The 21,930-nt window shown below is 40.3% G+C and overlaps 2 protein-coding genes across 4 annotated transcripts in view; one reads left to right on the top strand and one right to left on the bottom strand.

Annotated features, from left to right (window-relative positions):
• cdc42ep5 (CDC42 effector protein (Rho GTPase binding) 5) overlaps nt 1-1,930 on the bottom strand; it is a 28,864-nt gene extending 26,934 nt beyond the window's left edge. Inside the window, exons 1-2 of the mRNA XM_061915279.1 lie at nt 1,775-1,930; nt 1,643-1,708 (exon numbers count right to left, since the gene is read on the bottom strand). Of these exons, the coding sequence (XP_061771263.1) occupies nt 1,643-1,708; nt 1,775-1,809 (101 nt within the window). The 5' untranslated portion in view covers nt 1,810-1,930. The remainder of the gene's footprint in view (nt 1-1,642; nt 1,709-1,774) is intronic.
• leng8 (leukocyte receptor cluster (LRC) member 8) overlaps nt 121-21,930 on the top strand; it is a 28,582-nt gene continuing 6,772 nt past the window's right edge. Inside the window, exons 1-12 of one of the 3 annotated variants that reach the window (XM_061915274.1) lie at nt 121-268; nt 6,887-7,013; nt 7,074-7,196; nt 7,271-7,348; nt 10,360-10,759; nt 10,834-10,981; nt 13,544-13,714; nt 13,782-14,012; nt 14,108-14,263; nt 18,564-18,858; nt 18,933-19,034; nt 19,105-19,173. In XM_061915274.1, the coding sequence (XP_061771258.1) occupies nt 147-268; nt 6,887-7,013; nt 7,074-7,196; nt 7,271-7,348; nt 10,360-10,759; nt 10,834-10,981; nt 13,544-13,714; nt 13,782-14,012; nt 14,108-14,263; nt 18,564-18,858; nt 18,933-19,034; nt 19,105-19,173 (2,022 nt within the window). In that variant the 5' untranslated portion in view covers nt 121-146. The other 2 variants (XM_061915276.1, XM_061915275.1) reach the window with 2 other exon arrangements.

The raw sequence follows: 21,930 nt of genomic DNA, 5'->3' as shown, positions 1-21,930 counted from the left end.
ACCCGCCTCTAAACATGATTGACAGGTGAAAACTGTCCAATCCAGAGTCTTTCCTTACCGCCAGCCAGCCGTTTGATTGGTGGAGCTTTGTCTATGACGAAACAAAATAGTACGTTTACATTTATCCCCAACACAGTGATTTGTTTATGTATTTCCAACCATTGAACGAACGGCGGAATATTACATCATTAACACGTCACCAAACTGCATTTTCGTACAATTTAGTGCCACACGACGTCGACAGAGAAGAAGCCGCTACGCATTTCCGGTAAGCATGACGTCACAGGGATCGGCGTTTTCGTCCCGCCGCCATTTTGTATCAACGCTCTCTCCTATTTGTTTGGCGTTCGACGGAAGAAGCTTTCTGACTTTTACCCCGCATATTTACTGACTCGCTCAACTGCGGTCCGACATTGCAGTTTGTGTCGCCGTCCAAGGGCTGTGTCTCCGGTGTGTTAGCACAAAGAGGCTTTCCTAGCATTGAGCTAGGCTGCAGGGCAGAGGGCGAAATGGCGGCCAACACGGCTCAAGCAACCCCGACTAATAACTGGTATGTCACACTTTCACACAACATCTACTACTTCATGCTGGACTCACGGCGGCCGTGGGCGAGTCAGTAACATTCATCTTGGGTAAATACGTAGGTCGACGTGAAAGCGTCAAATCAACACCAAGCTAGCTAGCTTAGCTTTAAAATCACATTGTAGTCACCGTCGAAGTTTGTGTCAACTATGGCCTTTTATTCATATCGCCGTATTTGTATTCATATACATCTGGATATTTCGCCTTAGCCTTGAACGAACATTTAATGCATATAATCACAGCAGTGTGATGATTCTATGCATAGACATGTTCTAAGTAGACGCAGCATTGGCTTCTGGGACACGAGAAATTTGGCCGCCATCTTGAAGTGGTGATGAGGAGCCGGCGAGCAGCCCTGAACTGACAGTAGGGCTGGGCGATATGGCTTTTTTTTTTAAAGGCCTCTTAAAACCCACTACTACCCACCACGCAGTCTGATAGTATATATATCAATGATGAAATATTAACGTTGCAACACATTTCAATACGGCCTTTAGAGTATACTAAATTACAATTTTAAAATTCCCGAGAGTTTCGTCCAGAAAACGTCGTGTAATAATGACGTCACGGGTTTTAAAGGCCTACTGAAATGAGATTTTCTTATTTAAACTAGGATAGCAGGTCCATTCTATGTGTCATACTTGGTCATTTCGCGATATTGCCATATTTTTGCTGAAAGGATTTAGTAGAGAACATCCAGATAAAGCTCGCAACTGGAGAAATGCCCTGCCTCTACCGGAAGTCACAGATGATGACGTCACATGTTGGTGGCTCCTCACATATTCACATTGTTTTTAATGGGAGCCTCCCACACAAAGTGTTATTCGGACCGAGAAAACGACAATTTTCCCATTAATTTGAGCGAGGATGAAAGATTTGTGTTTAAGGATATTGATAGCGACGGACTAGAGAAAAAAAAAAAAAAGAGTAAAAAAATAAAATAAAAACGCCATTGCATTGGGAAGGATTCCGATGTTTTTAAACACATTTACTAGGATAGTTCTGGGAAATCCCTTATCTTTCCATTGTGTTGCTTGCATTTTAGTGAGTTTAATATTACCTGATAGTTGGAGAAGTGTGTCCACTGGTGTGTTGACGCGCAGTGTCTCTGAGGGAAGTCACAAAGCTGCAGCAGGACAGAAGCTCCGCTGATATCCTGTAAGAAGCGACTTTTTAACCACAATTTTCTCACCGAAACCTGCTGGTTGACATTTGGTCTGGATTCATGTCTGCTTGACCGCGCTGTGATCCTTAGTAAATTTTCACCTCCGGGAATTTTAAACAAGTAATCACCGTGTGTTTGTGTGGCTAAAGGCTAAAGCTTCCCAACTCCATCCTTTTACTGTGACTTCTCCAATATTAATTGAACAAATTGCAAAAGATTCAGCAACACAGCTGTCCAAAATACTGTGTGATTAAGCCGTTAAAGCAGACGACTTTTAGCTGCGCGTGTGCGTAGTGCTCATACTTCCTGAAACCCTGTGACGTCTTGCGTATATGTCATCATTACACGACATTTCGAAGACGAAACTCCCGGGAAATGTAAAATTGTAATTTAGTAAACTAAAAAGGCTGTATTGGCATGTGTTGCAATGTTAATATTTCATCATTGTTATATAAACTATCAGACTGCGTGGTGGGTAGTAGTGGGTTTCAGTAGGCCTTTAAGGAAATATGAGTGCTGCGCACACACACAGCTAAAAGTCGTCTGCTTTAACGGCATAATTACACAGTATTTTGGAGATCTGTGTTGCTGAATCTTTTGCATTTTTTTCAATTAATATTGGAGAATTCACAGTAGAAAGATGGAGTTGGGAAGCTTTAGCCTTTGGCCACACAAACACAGAGATTCCTTGTTTAAAATTCCTGGAGGTGAAACTTTACTATGGATCAGAGCGCGGTCAAGCAAACATGAATCACGACGGAATGTCAACCAGCAGGTTTCGGTGAGAAAATTGTGGTTAAAAGTCGCTTCTTACCGGAGAAAAGCTGAACTTGTGCCATATATAAAGCTGCCGTCGACTCCCCTGAGACATTGGCGTCAAGACACCCGTGGACGTACACGTCCGACTATCAGGTACTATTTAACTCACTAAAACACCCAACACAATAGAAAGGTAAGGGATTTCTCCGAATTATCCTAGTAAATGTCTCTAAAAATATCGGAATCCGTCCCAATGCAATTGCATTTTTTTATTTTTTTTTTTAATCTTTTTTTTTCCCTTGTCCGTCGCTATCAATATCCTCAAACACAAATCTTTCATCCTCGCTCAAATTAATGGGGAAATTGTCGTTTTCTCGGTCCGAATAGCACTTTTTGTTGGAGGCTCCCATTAAAAACAATGTTAATATGTGAGGAGCCCCCACACGTGTGACGTCATCGTCTGCGACTTCTGGTAGAGGCAGGGCTTTTCTCTTAGCACCGAAAGTTGCAAACTTTATCGTGGATGTTCTCTACTAAATCCTTTCAGCAAAAATATAGCAATATCGCGAAATGATTAGGTATGACACATAGAATGGACCTGTTATCCCCGTTTAAATAAGATAATCTCATTTCAGTAGGCCTTTAATATCTCAATATTTTTAGGCCATATCGTGATATACGTTATGTATAACAATATTTTGCCTTGGCCTTGAATGAACACTTGATGCATATAATAGAATAGAATAGAAATTACTTTATTGATCCCTGGGGGAAATTCAACACCACAGTTCGCTCACAATAAACAATAATAATAATAAATTACATATAACATATATTATGTATAAAATATGTAATGTATGCTTAGTATAAATATATTTTACATGTGTGGAGTTTGCATGTTTTCGCCGTGAATGCGTGGGTTCCCTCCGGGTACTCTGGCTTCCTCCCACTTCCAAAGACATGCACCTGGGGATAGGTTGTTTGGCAACACTAAATTGGCCCTAGTGTGTAAATGTGAGTGTGAATGTTGTCTGTCTATCTGTGTTGGCCCTGCGATGAGGTGGCGACTTGTCCAGGGTGTACACTGCCTTCCACCCGATTATAGCTGAGATAGGCGCCAGCGCCCCCCGTGACCCCAAAAGGGAATAAGCGGTAGAAAATGGATGGATGGGTGAATATATTCTACATTCAAGTGCAGTCAAGGAACATATGCATCATACAGTCTGATGGCTGTCGCTATGAATCACAGCAGTATGATGATTATATGTGTCTACATTAAAACATTCTTCTTCATACTGCATTCATATATGCTATTTTTAAACTTTCATGCAGAGAGGGAAATCACAACTAAGTCAATTGAACAAAAGTGTATTTATTAAAGTTATTAATTAAGCAATGGCACAAACATTCAAATAATTTCCAAAACATAAATTGCAAGATTCTCAGAAACATTTTAAGTGTCACATAAAAATGAGCTGCATAATAGGAAATCAAATAGTATTTGTCCTTCACTATGTGGTAGGTTACTACGGACGTTATAAAATTCTCTTCATTCTGTAGCGAGTGACTTTTCAAATGATGCTGAATATTAGCAGTAATGCTACTTTTTATAACAACGCTTTTGCCCCACACTTGACAAATACCGGTTGTCTGACATATTCCCACTTGAAGCCGAACCACCGCCAGACGATGAACCCCCTGCTGTTTTTATTGGGAATTAAGTCCTCCTTCATTTGTTACCAGATCCGCACCTTCTTTCTCTCCTATAACCACTCGTACGGCTATGTTAGCAGCTAACGTAGCCCAGTCTGCTACCTCTCTGCTCTGCGAGGGCGTATACGTATATGACGTGACGTATGTAAGAATGTGCGCCTGCTCATCTATGAGAAGGAAAGACAGGATAGAGTGAGAAGAGCCTGAAGTGTAATGCCCGCAGCTAAAAGCAACTGCGTGAGAACGTATACTCGAATATTACGATATAGTCCTTTTCTATATTGCACAGAGACAAACCCGCGATATATCGATATATCGCCCAGCCCTAGTGTCAACTATGGCCTTTTATTCATATCTCCATATTTCTATTCATGATATACATCCGTATATTTCGCCTTGAATGAACACTTGATGCAGTGTGATAATTCTATGCATAGACATGTTCTAAGTAGACGCAGCATTGGCTGCTGGGACAGGAGAAATTTGGCCGCCATCTTGAAGTGGTGATGAGGAGCCGGCGAGCAGCCCTGAACTGACAGTTGACAGGTAGAAAACAAAGATGCCGGGCTGGCAGAGGTTAAAGTCAAAAAAAGTTAAAGTACCAATGATTGTCACAGACATACTAGATGTGGCGAAATTGATTTCTGCATTTGACTCATCACCCTTGATCACTTCCTGGGATGTGAGGCGAGCAGTGGGCAGCAGTGGTGGCCTCGCCCGGGAATCATTTTTGGTGATTTAACCCCCAATTCCAAACCTTAATGCTGAGTGACAAGCAGGGAGGTAACGGGTCCCATTTTTATAGTCTTTGGTATTACTCGGCCAGGTTTTGAACTCACAACCTACCGATCTCAGGGCGGACACTCTAACCCAGGGGTCACCAACCTATTTGAAACCAAGAGCTACTTCTTGGGTACTGATAGATATATATATATGTGTGTATATATATATATATATATATATATATATATGTGTATACACATATATATATATATATATACACATACATAAAAATGGGTATTTCTGTCTGTCGTACATTGTTTTTCCTTTTACTGAAATTTTTTTGTAGAGAATAAATGATGAAAAAAACACTTAATTGAACGGTTTAAAAGAGGAGAAAACACGAAAAAAATGAAAATTTATTTTTGAAACATAGTTTATCTTAATTTTCGACTCTTTAAAATTCAAAATTCAACCGAAAAAAAGAAGAGAAAAACTAGCTAATTCGAATCTTTTGGAAAAAATTTTAAAAATATTTACGGAACATCATTAGTAATTTTTCCTGATTAAGATTAATTTTAGAATTTTGATTAGAATTAAATTGATTAGAATTAATCCTGGAATTAAAAATGTCAAGTAAAGCGGGACCAGCCTTCTAATAAATAAATAAAATTTAAAAAAATAGAGGCAGCTCACTGGTAAGTTCTGCTATTTGAGCTATTTTTAGAACAGGCCAGCGGGCGACTCATCTGGTCCTTACGGGCGACCTGGTGCCCGCGGGCACCGCGTTGGTGACCTCTGGTCTAAAATGTTTTGGTATCCTGGAGCATTCAAAGTTCCTTTCGCTGGAACTAGGGGGCCAAGCCCAACTCCTGAAAAACAACCCCCCACCATAATTTCTCCTCCACCAAATTTCACACTCTGCACAATGCAGTCCGAAATGTAGCATTCTCCTGGCAACCTCCAAACCCAGACTGGTCCATCAGATTGCCAGATGGAAAAGTGTGATTCATCAGTCCAGGGAAGGCGTCTCCACCGCTCTAGGGTCCAGTTGCGACGTGATTTACAGCACTGGATCCCGAGCTTTGCATTGGACTTGGTGATGTATGGCTTAGATGCAGCTGATCGGCCACGGAAACCTGTTCCATGAAGCTCTCTGCGTACTGTACGTGGGCTAATTGGAAGGTCACATGAAGTTTGTAGCTCTGTAGCAACTGACTCTGCAGAAGGTCTTTGCACTATGCTGACCCCTCGCTATCAGTTTTACATGGCCTACCACCTGGTGGCTGAGTTGTTGTTGTTCCCAAACGCCAACTTTTCTTATAATAAAGTTGACTTTGGAGTATTTAGGAGCAAGGAAATTTCATGATTGGATTTGTTGCACAGGTGGCATCCTGTGATAGTTCCAGAGCGGCCCATTCTTTCACAAATGTTTGTAGAAACAGTCTCCATGCCGAAATCCTTGATTTTATACACCGGGCCAAGTGATTAGGACACCTGATACTCATCATTTGGATGGGTGGCCAAATGCTTTTGGCGGTATAGTGTACATCTATCCATCCATTTTCTACCGCTTCTCCCTCACTATATATATTCTACAAAAATGTTTGTTAGAGAATATATCTCCAAGGATTTCAAAGGAAATTATTCATTCATTTGTACGTAAAAACATTAAATTTATAGGTTATTTTACTGTGTGAGGCGATTACACATTTATATTGGTGTATATTTGCTGTTACACGTGGCCCCCCGAGGGCAGTCGTAGCTGCGACGTGGCCCTCAATACAAAAAAGCTTGACAACTCTGAACAGGGACATGTTCTCCGTCATCAGTGTTGGTGTTTAGTGGTAATGAAAACAACGGCACCAGTGCGGTCACTATTCAGACCACTGCTGATGTCCATCCGCATACCAACTTTGTATTCAAACTCCAGTTCTGTGATGGCAGGTCTTACGGGACTGCTGCAGAAAGCCACGTCCATGAAAACCCCGAGTGGGAGAAAGCAAGGCAAGCCCTTGCTTCAATCAGCAAGAGTCAGGCCAAGAATAGCCAAGCCAACCGGGCTGCCGCAGAGGTAAGTTTACATTTGCAAAGCCTCTGTTGGACGTTGGATCATAATACAGGCACGAAACAGTTTCAGGCGGGAGTGACTGACGCTGCCATTCAACAGCAGCAATATTATCAATGGTACCAGCAAAACCAACCCCAGTATCCAGGATACGCATACCCTTATAACTACTATAACCCCATGGGTCCTGTAAGTACACAACACTGTGTTACAAGTAAAGTAAGTGGACTACATGACACTCTATTTGACTTTTTTTTTTACAGTATGCTGTTGCATATCCACCAAATCAGTATGCTGCACCCCCGGGGACTTATCCGGTCGTGCCAACTTCAAACGGACAGGTATGAAGTAAAATGTGTAATAGGCCTGGGCCGAAAACGCATTTTGCTGGACAATAATTTACCTACAAATTATTGCAGATAAAAAAATATTGTTGCCAATAGTTTTTTTAGATTAAAAAAAACAAAACACTGATTTAATTACAATACTTAATAATGGAGGTATACTATGGCTGGGCAATATTTTTAAGCCATGTCACAATACATCATATATATATGTGGATATTTTGCCTTAGCCTTAAATGAACACCTGATGCATATAATCACATCAGTATGATGATTCAATGTGTCTACATTAAAACATTCTTCTTCATACTGCATGAATATATGCTACTTTTAAACTTTCATGCAGAGAGGGAAATCACAACTAAGTCAAATGACCAAAACTGTATGTATTAATTAAACAGTTAAGTAGTGCCACAAACATTCATGTCATTTCAAAACAGAAAGTGCAATATTGTCAGAGACATTTTAAAACAAGCTATGAGTGCACTTTTGTGCATGATGTCACGAAGGTGACATATCAAAACAACACTGAATTAAAGTGCACTTTTTGTACAGAACGCCACTACAATAGTTTAAAACAAAGTGCACTTTTGTGCATGATGTCACACAAGATATTTCAATAACTGTCAAATAAAAATGAGCTGCATTATAGGAAATCAAATAGTATGTCCTACGCTATGTGCTAGGTTCCTGTGGACGTTAATCTCCTTCTGTTGACTATTTTTTTTTCATACGGTGTTTATCGGAAAATGGTTCCCTCTGTATTTTGTGGGTGTGGCACCGGCCGAGAGGTTGACATGCGGAGTTTCAAGCACTCTTCATTCTCTTGCGGGTGACTTTTCAAATGATGCTACAAATTAGAAGTGGTTCTACTTTTTGTAGCTACACTTTTGCCGCATACTTGACATATTACGGTTATCTGTTCAACATCTTACCGCTTGAAGCCAAACCATCACCAGACGATGGACCCTGTGCTGTTTTTCTTGGGAAATAATTCGTCCTTCATTTGTTGCCAGATTCGTACTTTCTCGTATTACCACTCGCATTACAGCTAATGTTACCCATGCTGCTACCTCTCTGCTCCGCGAGGGCATATGACGTTGCACGCGCGATAGTATATGACCTATATTAGAAGGTGCGCTTGTTTTCTGTCTCTGTGAGAAGGAGAGACAAGAAAGAGTTAGAAGAGCCTGTAGTGTAATGCCCGCAGCTAAAAGCAACTGTGTGAGAACGTATACTCCAATATCACCATATAGTCATTGTCTATATCGCACAGAGAACAAGCCACGCTATATCGAGTATATTCCATATATCACCCAGCCCTAAGGTATACCATTTCAAATGCAGTTAACTTGTATTTCTCATATTTTACCATTATGATTGAAATGTAAACTTTTAAATACCAAGTTAATACAAATCAAAGTAAAATACTATGTAAGCAACATTTTGTACCTAAATAAAATAATAAATCGCAACCAAAATCTATAAAACATTTTCTGTCTATGTTAAGTAGGGGTGGGGGACCCTTAAATATACACAAACAAAATGGCGAAATAGTTATTGTGACCAAAATTATCACGGTTATCAATATTATCTTGGTTTTGTTAAATGTCCTCAAAAATTACTTAAACACACTAATATAAGTTGTATTTTTTTCAATAACCAAAACAAATAAACACAAACATTTATTGGCAGAGGAAACATCCATTCTGGTTCTACGTTCATAAGAGCCATATTTTTTTGTGTCTGTTTAAATATGTCTACCTCTTATTTTATATTGCAAAGGGTGATCAGTTGTTTGACTTTGGCCTTTGTGAAGTCACCTAAGTTCACTTCCCGTTCAACATAATGTGTAATGTGTAATCAGCTTCAACTTGAAACAGTGGAGTTCATATCAATAACCTTGTGCAAAAACAGCACATCTTTTAATAAATGAGAATACTGTAGCTAGCTTGTTTGAACTGCAATGTGTTTGTACAAGTTTAGTTTGGGGAATGACGTTTCTTAATGGGGAAAGACATTGTCTGTTATGTGTGAGCATTGAAGCTATCGGCAGTCAGCCCATCCGCATCAAAATGCAGTTAGAAATGACTGTTCTTTGATCATTTTTTAAAAATGTATTTGTGGTAATACTAACCACGGAGTTCTAAAGTGGTCATCATTACTAAAGTTTATTTGTAGTACAAATGTCAACATTTAGATATTTTGCACATTGTGCTTTTTGCTGTTTTTTAAATTTTTGCTGGTGTTTTTTGAAATGTGCCAATTATAAACGAGTCACAAGCCACAAATGGACCCTGTGCCGCACTTTAAGGACCCATGCTGTACGTCACATGAGGAGATGCTGTTCCGGTATTGATTTAGGTAAAGTCTGAATGTCATTAAAACAGTTAGCTCCATCATTTGACACTTCTTCCACCCGCATCCTTGCACACTACACCGCTACAACAAAGGTGACGGGGAGAATATGCTGTTGAAGTGGAGGCACGTAAATAAGACCGCCCACAAAACATCCTGAAGCAACTGTCAGAAGACGACTTGAAGATGAAGTGGAAAACATAATCTATGCTATATTTTGACCAAGGAACCAGCATTACATGTTATGTAGATCACATTGAAGGGTTTAAAAAAAAAGATCATAATATGACCCCTTTTAATGCGCCTTATAAACCAGTGCCTTTTGTATGAAAATAGACGCACTCCTCGGCAGTGGCCCTTATAATCCGGTGCGCCTTATGGGCCAGAAAATAAGATACCTTAAATTCAAAATACAGTAACAAAGAACTTGGAGAGGGACAAAAGTTTTTCTCTTACGTGACGGCGTCACGACTATTGTCGACAAATAAAATTGTCATAAACAAATTTTATTGTCGACTAATCGTTGCAGATCTAGCAGATATACCAATCGTTTAACTGTTAATGTAGGAATGTGTGCACTTTGTACACCATTGTCAGGTGACCAATATGGCCAGGCGTTTTGTCAGTAACATGTACTTTTCTCTCAATAGCCACCTCCTGTGCCTGGAATGGAAGACCAGCCCCCCAGCTACCCCTCTCAACCGCAACCCTCCGCCACTCCCCAGCCCCCCCAAAGCCCAACCACCTCAGAAAAGTCCAATGCAGCCCCGCCACCCCCACCCTTGCCCCCCCAGTACCCCCCTCCTCCACCGCACAGTGTTTACAATTCCAACAGTTCCGGGTCATATCCATCTGGGGACCCCAGCCAAGTGTACAACTCCTGCTCACCGGGAAGGACTAACTATGGGACAGGCTTTCAGGCTCAGAGCAACTTTCAGCCTCCACAGAGTCCATCCCAACAGCAGGCCGGGAAGTATGGAGCAGGTATGGGCCGAGGAGAGGCCAATAAACCCAAAAACCCAGGGCAGCAGCTGTGGCACCGCATGAAACGTGAGCCGTCAACATGTTTCTAGCTACTTTCTGATAAGGTTGGAGCTGCTATTTACAGTTTTATTTCCCCACAGAGTCACCTGGCACTGCCTCTTTGAAGTTTAATATCCCCAAGAGGCCTCACCAGGTTTCTAGCCAGGCATTCCCTGCTAGTGAGCAGCCTTCAGGACTAAATCCAGCCCCGTCTTCTCCTGTGGGTGCCAGTGCTGCACCTCAGACACGGTAAGGACTCCGCTTGACACGGCATCTGTCTAGGGCTGGGCGATACGGCTTAAAACTGTATCAAAGTGTTTTACATCGGTCAATATTGATCATTGTTGATATTTCTATGACCTATGGAAAATAAGCATTAGGAGAAAAATATGTAAACATTTCAATTTCAAATGTAACTTCCTCTAATCATCAAAGCAGAAAGAAAGCAATTGTCAAGAAAGCATGGAAAACAATCAATGTAAGCAAATGTAAACGTAACAAACTTTTAATATGAAGGTGCAAAAATTATGAATACGTAATAAATGCTTAATAGGTCAGTTTCCAACATTTACACAAATGTCTACAGGGCGCCAACATTCCAATGTGTTTTACACAGTATGTACATATTTCACCCTCTTGCGGCTTCTCATACGTAATGACGACATTATGTACGTACGTAACATGCACGCGTATTAGCTGAAGGTGTTGTTGGCTGATAAAAGGAGTTTGTATAGCTAGCGTTAGAATATACATTCAATGACAGCTATCATAACATGGCAGCATCTCTTGTCCTGCTTTTGAATGTGTGCATGTGCTCCCTGCGTGTACGTGCTGGTTCGTGACCGCCAGCCCTTTGTTCAGGCTGTTTACAATATGTTCTCACTAAAACTTTGTAATTGTGTAAATGTGTTTTGTTAATGGTAACGTGGTGGTGTTCTTTTTAAAATTGTTTTGCTTTAAAAAATCTTACTGTGAGGAAGTTGTAAACAGCCTTTAAAGTTGGGACACATAAGTTATATTCTTTAACAAAAAAAACACTGGCATCATACAGTATACATTAACAGTCATCATTTCTGGAAGAATCTAACGTCTGCGTGCTGTCTGTGCCTAATAATGAAGTATTTTACTTAATAAATGGCAGCCAACCCATGCGTGTGCACTTACAGCTCTCCTGCGCCATTTGTGCACTTCCAGAGAGAAGAGGAGGGGTAGGGACTATCAGTAAGATGCGTAGAGTTTGGGAGCAGGATTTACAGTTTGAATTCTGTCTGTTGGCACAAGATTCAAGTACCTCCGCTTTTAATAAAGTGTAAGAAAATGGTGCAAAGTGGAACAATGTAAACCGAGAAACCTGCAAACTATTTTCTGCCGGTTTAGTGGCAAGAAGTTAGTTACAGCTGTGCTCTAAAGCAGCAAATGGGGGTACGCGTATTTCTGGGGGTACTTGAAGGTATGCCAAGGGGTACGTGAGTTTTTTTTTTTTTTTTAATATTCTAAAAATAGCAACAATTCAAAAATCCTTAATAAATATATTTATTGAAAAATAACAATTCAAAAATCCTTTATAAATATATTTATTGAATAATACTTTTACAAAATATGAATGTAAGTTCATAAACTGTGAAAAGAAATGCAACAATGCAATATTCAGTGTTGACAGCTAGATTTTTTGTGGACATGTTCCATAAATATTGATGTTAAAGATTTCTTTTTTTGTGAAAAAATATTTAGAATTGAGTTTATGAATCCAGATGGATTTCTATTACAATCCCCAAAAACGGCACTTTAAGTTGATGATTACTTCTATGTGTAAAAATCTTTATTCATAATTGAATCACTTGTTTATTTTTCAACAAGTTTTTTTTTTCCCCAAATAGTTCAAAAAGACCACTACAAATGAGCAATATTTTGCACTGTTATACAATTTAATAAATCAGAAACTGATGACCTAGTGCTGTATTTTACTTTGTCTTGTTTTTTCAACCAAAAATGCTTTGCTCTGATTAGGGGGTACTTGAATTAAAAAAAAAAAAAATGTACACTGGGTACATCACTGAAAAAAGGTTGAGAACCACTCCTCTAAAGGGTGAGCACAGCTAAGGTGGTGTGGTGTCATGGACTACTATACTTAAACTTCCTTGTCCCACACGACATCAGACTGTATAACTCCTCTCCAGGGACGAGGGGGGTACTAGGATTTCAGGGGATGCGAAACAATAACATGTACCCCTTTTTATTTCTTATTTACTTTTTACTATTTAAATTCAATCTCATTTCTGTACACTGCTGCTGGATTTAAATTTTCCTGAGGGAACTCCCCTGAGGAAATCAATAAAGTACTACCTATCTGTCTATTAGCGGTCTTGCGTTGCATCATTTACACACCACATTGGCCTGATGACGGTCCCTTTGAAAAAAGTGCCATACGGTCCAGGTGATTTTCTCTTTTAGCCACAATTTCTTCATTTTGACTTTCTCTTCTCACTCCATGCAAAGAATCAACCAAAGTTGATACTTGATACTGTCACCTGATTGGCTGTTAGCGTGTCACACCCACTGGTAAATGATCTCTTCCTGCGTTGCTCAATTACCAGAGAGCAAGTGCCTTTGTTCGCGCAACCAACCTTGCTTCACAACTTCCGTTTTTTTTTCCCCCAAGAAGGAAAAAAGAAATCAAACTTTTTTTCATTAATATCAATTATGTGTGGGGATTTATATTGATATTGTTTTATCGCGCAGCCCTATACATGTTTCACAGCATTTTTGATTGAAGGACAGTTTGACCCGCAGTCTGGTTTCTGTTGGCTGCAGACCCCAGGATTGGCCCCCGGCCATGAAGGAGTATGTGCAGCGCTGCTTCACAGCATGCGAGACGGAGGACGACAAAGACCGCACGGAGAAGGTCCTCAAGGAGGTTCTGCAGGACCGCTTAAAGGATGGCTCTGCTTACACCATCGACTGGGACCGGGAGCCCTTGCCAGAGTAGGTTTAGTAGCCAGCCTTGCAGAACACGTGCATGGCGAGCATGACCACTCACGTTACCTTACAGTTTGAAGGGCAAGACGTCTCGCTGGCTGGCGGTCAGAGGTGCAGACCACTCAGCCAGTCGAGGTGCAAGTACAGCTGCTGCGTCGCGAGGCAGAGGTCACAGATTAGGACATTACAGGAACATCTTTTCTCAACGGAGTCCATCTAGCAGTTCATCCCACTCCTCCTCGCGCTCCCCCTCCCCCAACCACGGCAGAAACCGTGACCGCAGCAACCAAAGGCACCGGCGCAGGTACAAGACACTTTAATAATACTTTAATATAATCCATTTACTTTGATGTTTGTTTGTTTTTAACTCCCTGTCATTCTATTCTTGGTATACCCCAGCGATTCTGGCTCCCACTCAGACAGCAGCCTTTCCAGTGACCTTCGACCTCTGCTGTCGAGACGTAACCAGAAAGGCGGCCGTGGGCGTGGCGGCGACCGGGACCGAGGACATGGAGAGCGGGGACGAGGAAGGGGAAAAGCCAGCCGGGGAAGGAGGTAAATAGTAATGACAGTAGGGATGGGAACCTTTCACCCTTGAGCCGATATAGTACCAATTCGCGGGACACCATTTTTGGCACTTTTGTATTTTTAACGCTCAATTAAAAACAGAACATCCCTAAACTGTGTAGCAAGGTCGCTATCAAAGTGTAGGCCTGGACCATATGGATTAAAACCCATATCCCGATAAAGTTTGGCCCATGAACTAACCCATAAGTGAAAATATCGGGTGGCGTAATTAAATATCCTTACCATGCTTTGTTTAAAAAATTTCGGGACTGATCCCAAATGCACAAAAGCATGGACCAACAAGTAAGAAAAGTAGGTTTGGCATAATAGGATCCCAGGTAAGAATTAAAGCCTTGAAAAATAATATAAGAATAATCGAATATAATAGAATGGACTTTTGGACTATATTGTCATTATATTTGCATATAACAAGATTAAGGACTCCACAAGTACGAAAAGTAGGTTTGGCATAATAGGATCCCAGGTAAGAAAAAAAGCCTTGAAAAATAATATAAGAATAGTCAAATATAATCTCCAATCGATTATAATAGAATGGACTATATTGTCATGATATTTGCAAATAACAAGATTAAGGACTCCACAAGTAAGAAAAGTAGGTTTGGCATAATAGGATCCAAGGTAAGAAAAAAAGCCTTGAAAAATATTATAAGAATAGTCAAATATAATCTCCAATCGATTATAATAGAATGGACTATATTGTCATTATATTTGCATATAACAAGATTAAGGACTCCAACTTAATCCTGTACAATATTAAAAATTGTACAATATACAGAACAAAACAAGAGTAATAGGAGTAATAAAGTGATGACAATCGGTGTCGGACGTATTGCACTCTAAGGGTAACATTGCACAGTAGGGTATTTGGGTAGGATATTGTATAGGGATCTTCTTTAAAAAAAAAACATTCATCTATGCTCTGTTCTTCAGCTAACAAAAAGACAAAAGAACAAAATGTGAAAAAGTGCCGTAGTTTAAGAGGACATATTTAAAGGTCAGCAGCAAGATGAACATAATTGACCTTTAACAATAAACACACAAAGATGTTGGCCAGGAACACCAACCTGCCAACTGCTTCATGATTCTGTGTGACAGGCTGGCTTCTGAAAATCATTATAGTTACTTTTTAATTTTACGAGAAAATGTAATTGATATAGCTGCGGAACTACTACTTTGATACTCTGGAATGGAGCGTGGGTTTCACTTCTCGTAAACATGCTTATAGATATGAACAAAATGACAGCTGTCAGCATACATTACCCCAATCAAACATGGTGCAAATGTCTGTTACAACATACTGCAGTAGTAAACAGTAGGGATGCAACTGTACTCTCTAATATCCTAAACAATCCATGTAAAAAAAAAATAAAATCCAAATTTTTAATCAAGATCAGATATGGAAAAATTAATCATGCCAATTTTTTTTGCCCTACTCTTTAATAAATAATGTTACCTAAAAAAAAATGTACTTCAAATATCTGGCTTAAAGCAGTTAAGTTTTCAGCGTGTGCCTTTTAAAAGGTGGTGCCTGTTGCCTAGTGACGTCACTGAGTCCACTCAGCAGTCTGTTTGAGCTGTTTTTGTAAGCTTAGCAGGCTAGCAGCGACTTTGACTGCAGTTTTAAAGAATATTTCACTGGTTTGTGTTACATCTGCCTAATGAATAGAGTGAATGTGCTTCCATATCAGTATTTTCTTGTCAACAAACAGTGTTATTTGAAAGGACACTTTGTCACTTCTTTCATGGATTTGTTGTTCAATATTCCATCCGACCCTCATAGTTACTAGCGCGCAGTGCAGTTTGTCCATTGGTGTTGAAAGAAACCGCATCTTACTGACCATTTTCTTCAACTTAGATGTAGTTTCATCTGTGTTGGATCGAGTGTGTGAGCACACAGCCTTTAGCGCGAGTGATCAATCATTTGGTAATAGTATACTTTTTTTTTTTCAAACACGCTATACAGATAAGCGGAAATTTCATATTAGTTTTATCAAATTCCTTGTATTTATTTTAGGAGCAAAATGCAATAGAAGGGTTGAGATCCTTTTTCGCACGTGTGACAAGTTGTTTTATAAACTTGCACAGTCTTTTTTTTAGTCTAATTGGTGAGTAAATTTATCGCACTGCGCAGCACTGTCATGGTTATTGTGACAAAAGATTAGCACTGTTAGTATAATTGCAATATTGTGCTCAAAAAATATTTATACAGTGAGGTCCACAAGTATTTGCACACCCTGCAATTTTGTAAGTTCCCCCACTTAGAAATGAGGGAGAGGTGTGAAATGTTCATCCAATATGTATTTCTGCTGTTAGAGATATAATCCAAAAAGAAAAATCCGTAAATCACATTGTAAGATTTTTATTTTTTTTTATGATTCATTTGTATGTTACTGGGGTTCCTAAGTATTTGCACACATGAGAATCAGCAAGAATGATGATTCTCAAAGAGCTGTCAGTCTACCTTAAAATAAGTTCACATTTACCCCACAACTAATCACCCACCCAGCACCCCTTGGAGCTCATTAGAGTGCAACCCACAATCAGTGAAGGTCCAACTGTTACCATGGGAAAGACCAAAGAACTGTCAAGAGACCGGAGACAAAATTGTAGAGCTCCACAAAGCTGGAAAAGGTTATAGGATAATTGGGAAGCAGTTTGTTGAGAATAGATCAACTGTAGCAGCAATTGTTAGAAAATTGAAGAGGCTAAACATGACTGCTAATCTACCTCAGTCGGGGGCTCTTTGTAAGATCTCTCCTCGTGGGGCGTCACCGACGATGAGAAAAGTGAGGAATCAGCCCAGAACTACACGGCAGAAGCTGGTGAATGTCCAGCAGAAGAGAGCTGGGACCACTCTTACCAAGGCTAATATCAGTATAGTGCTTTAAAATCATGCATCGCACAGAAGGTTCCCTTACGTAAGTCAGCCCATATCTGAAATTTGCCAATGGCCATCTGGATGATCCAGAGGAATCACGGGAGAAAGTCATGTGGTCAGATGAGACCAAAATATAATAACTTTTTGGTATAAACTCCACTTGTCGGGTTGGTGGAAAAAGGATGAGCATCATCCCAAGAACACCATCCCTACAGTGAAGCATGGGGTGGAAGCATCATGCTTTGGGGGTGCTTTTCAGCAAAGGGGACAGGACAACAGCACTCCATTAAGGAGAGGATGATCTGGGCCACATCTTGAGAGATTTTGGCCAAAAACCTCCTTCCCTCAGTCAGAGCATTGGGTCTTCCAACATGGCAATGACAGCCAGGATAACCAAGGAGTGGCACCATACCAAGCATATCAAGGTTCTGGGGTGGCCTAGCCAGTCTTCAGACCTAAATCCAATAGAAAAACTTTGGAGAGAGCTGAAAATTTGTGTTTCTCGGCGATAGCCCCGAAACCAGAAAGATCTGGAGAACATTTGTGTGGAAGAGTGCGCCAAAATCCCTGCAAACCTGCTAAAGAACTATAGGAAACATTGGACCTCTGGAATTGCATTCTGCACTAAATATTAATGTTCTCATGTGTGCAAATACTTATGAACCCATGTAACATACACATAAATCATACAATGTGATTTTCTTTTTTAGATTATGTCTCCAACAGTGGAAATACATTTACGATGAACATTTCACACCTCCCCCTAATTTCTAAATGGGAGAACTTGCAAAATTGCAGGGTGTGCAAATACTTGTGGACCTCACTGTGCATACACTGAAATCTTAGGATCAAAAAACTAAAATAAATACTGTTAGTAATGCTTTGTTACTACTAATGCTTCACTGATAGTCTTTTACTATTAGTATTATATCTGTTTTGAAGGCTAAGCTTTCTGTTTGAAATATTGCTTTGTACTTCAGGACTTTAAAATTTATTTCAATAAAAAGTGTGTTGCAAATAAAAAGTATTTTTTGTGGCAATCTACTTTTTAGTTGTCCTACCCTTTCAGCGGCCCTTGAACGCGCCATATAAGCACCTCTGTCTGGTATTTCTCGGTGAGATCTTTCTGTGCTGTGACAGCACAGCTTGGAGGTTGAATTAAATAATCGATAAGACAATTGAATATCTTTGTTGTTCAGACAGTTAGGTGTTTATTTAAGTTTGTGTCCGGGTAGCTGGACAGGACAGATCCTTTTTTCTTTTTTAAATTTAGTATTGATTTTTTTGATAATGAATCATTACAAATAAGAATCGTGAGTCATTCGATTATTTTTTTCACACACCTAATATGTACATTGTTTGAATAATCTCTTCCTGTCTCTTTTCTAGAAACACGGAAGACTCCGGTGCAGGCGCTGGTAAGAAGAGAAAAGGTGGTAACGCTGGTCTTGACTTCCATGACCCCGACAGGGAAGCCAAAAAGCTGAGCAGAGCAGCGCGTTTCCAGAAGCAGCTTCGCACCGAGCCTCTGGTGCTGTCTATTAATTCTTTTGACCTGCCCGATGGGACACAGGAGAGCCTCAGCTGGGAGGACTGCCCCATTGTCGGAACGTGTCAGGACATCACCAAGCGGTACCTGAGGCTCACCTGTGCCCCCGACCCCTCCACTGTTCGCCCCATTCATGTAAGCTACTGCTGGCTGGAAAGGCATGTTGGCGGAGTTAAACATAGCTGACAATGTTTCTTCCTGTCATGCAGGTGTTGAGGAAATCTTTACAGGCTGTGAAAGCTGACTGGAAAACCAACCAGGACTACACTTACGCTTGTGAACAGATGAAGTCCATACGGCAGGACCTCACGGTAGTACCCTGCACATTTTACAGCCCTAGTTTTGGCCCGTTTTGTTGACCTAACAAAAAGTTGTGTTCAGGTCCAAGGAGTTCGTACCGACTTCACTGTGGACGTGTACGAGTGTCACGCACGTATTGCCCTGGAAAAGGTCAGTCCTTTGTCCAATGCCAACAGTGAGTGGCGTTCTGTGTCAAAGCAGGGTTTCACATTAGGTGTGAATGAATGATGGGTTTGCACTTTTCTGTGAGCACTTTGAGTATCTAATAATAGAAAAGCGCTATATAAAATCTAATCCATTATTATTATTTACTATGTAATTGAATCCGCATTTTTATTTCCACTGCTCATTGATTATAATACTAGTTAAATAATATTGTTATTAATTATGTTGAAGAAATCACACAGTCTGACGCAATTTTTTAACTTTTATTACCAATCCTATAACAAACGGCACCATTCAAACAGGTTTTACCTCCAATGCAAACACTTTCGTCTCTGCGCTTACACGAACACACACTTCCTCATTCTCCGCCAATCACCTTTTAGGCACGGACGGTGTGTTTGCTAAAATGGGAAAAAACTGACATCAAATCCAAACCACACCATCTGGTCGTTGCAGTATGAACGTGTCAGCGATGTGGACGTAACTTTAATATACAACATAATGTGAAAATATTTGAAGAGGACAGTGTTAAAAAGAGTATTCCAACTAGAGCAGCGCCAAGCAAGTGTCATGCTCGCCTCTTCAGTCAGGGACATGGAAGGACAGAAGTAGTCTCGTGCTAATAGTACATTGTACAATGAGCAGCAACAATTGTAAATGTGGCAAGACAATCAATATATTTTAACACTAATTCATACCGTATTTTCCGCACTACTGATGAGCGGGTCTATTGAGGTCTATGTTCGTACAAAAGGCGCACCTGATTATTAGGCGCATTAAAAGGGTCATATAATGACTATTTTCTACATGAAAAGTCTGCCTTGTGGTCTACATACTCGGTGGCCTAGTGGTTATAATGTCCGCCTTGAGATCGGTACGTTGGGCTGGCTGAGTCATACCAAAGACTATAAAAATGGGACCCATTACCTCCCTGCTTGGCACTCAGCATAAATGGTTGGAATTGGGGGTTAAATCACCAAAAATTATTCCCGGGCGCGGCCATTGCTGCTGCAGACTGCTCACCTCACCTCCCAGGAGGTGATCAAGGGTGATGGGTCAAATGCAGAAAGTAATTTTGCCACACTTAGTGTGTGTGTGACAATCATTGGTACTTTACATAACATGTAATGGTGGTTCCTTGGTCAAAATGTTGCATTGATGATGTTTTACACATCTTACAGTCGCTTCAGGATGCACTGTTTTGTGGGCGGTCTTATTTACGTGCCTCCACTAAAACAACGTCTTCTACCTATCATCTTTGTTGTAGCGGTGTAGCGTGCAAGGACGGGAGTGGAAGAAGTGTCAAAAGATGGAGCTAACTGTTTTAATGACATTTAGACTTCGATCGCGTGGAAAAACCAGTGCGACCGGAACTCTCTAATAACGAAAGTTCCGTGGGTAAAAAATGTAAAGTCACTACACCGGTATGTTTTAGTGCTTCCACAGCGAGTCTACTGACAGATATAAGTTAGAACTCTACGCTACTTTATATTAGAAAAGGCAACAGCAGCGGAGTAATGTCCTTTAGCAAATAGATGGAGAAAAATAAGTACTTTATCGAGTATGTACTACAATGGCGGACAGCCGCAAATTTTCAGGACCTATGTAGATCCCAAACACACATCAGCAGGTAACAATAGGTAAGAAAAGAGAAAAGTTGGTTGTGCATTATATTGCGAGACAAAAAGCCAAGATAATGTCTGCTAATAGGTGACATTTTGGGGTCCTTATACACACACCATAATAATACCATATGTTGAATCACAGTACGTCTAACTATGGTAGCCATAATTCTGCGACAATCCATCAAGCAGCGCGGCTTCAAAGTCGTACTAAAACATTTTGACAATTTGAGTGCCGTGTTTAATGTTCTATATTCTCAATGAAACATTTAAAGCTTTGGTGTTGTTTACTGGCGTCATCTCTGTCTACACATATCTCTTATGGGTGACTGCCATCTACTGGTCACACTTATTACACCATGTATTTTATTTTTATTTTTTTTCCTCCGCTGGCCTCAGTCTGGACCCCCTCTCTAGGGGCCCAGGCTTAGACTAATTTTTTTTCTTACCCCCCATTGTTTACCTGTATCTCACTTTTTTGTAAGGTGGCAGACCTGTCAGCAATCCTGTTCTGTCTCCTTGTAATGTTTGTCTGATCTTGAATGGGATTCTGCTGAAAATTGTAATTTTCCCTCGGGGATTATTAAAGTACTTCTGATTCTGTACCAAATAAAATAGCTTACAGGTTGATAAACACAACCAGAAATATTCTTTACATTAGTCGCAGTGTCCATCTTCGAAAAAATTTAAAGATTTTAAGTCCGCCCAATAGACCGAGAAATACGGTAACAGATTTTTAAAAAGTGTTTATGAACATTTTTTTTGTCTTTTTAATGAAGCCTATCGAAGCGAATTTTGCAAATTTCTCCGTCATGGTGACCACTCCCCCACCGCCACAAGTATCTTGGCAGTCTAGGAGAAACCCTGCAGTGCTTGATAAATACTAAACCTTAAAAGTATGTCAAACTTTTAACGAAGTGATCACGGCAAAGTCATTCCATTGGAGTGCTTGCTAAATTTCTCTCCGTTTCGTAAAATCTTGCACTCTTCCGCCATTCTTGATTACCTCTCGGGGAACTCTGAAGGAACGTTTATACTTATTGCAGCTGAAAACGACTCAAACCTAAGGCACTTTTCTTGGAGAAAGGCTAAATGGGGCCGCGTACCTAGGGATGATGTT

The sequence above is a fragment of the Nerophis ophidion genome, linkage group LG11 (genome assembly GCF_033978795.1).
Source record: "Nerophis ophidion isolate RoL-2023_Sa linkage group LG11, RoL_Noph_v1.0, whole genome shotgun sequence".
NCBI classification, from domain to species: Eukaryota; Metazoa; Chordata; class Actinopteri; order Syngnathiformes; family Syngnathidae; genus Nerophis; species Nerophis ophidion.
The sequence above is the reverse complement of the archived record's forward strand: the minus strand, read 5'-3'. Positions and strand labels throughout refer to the sequence as shown.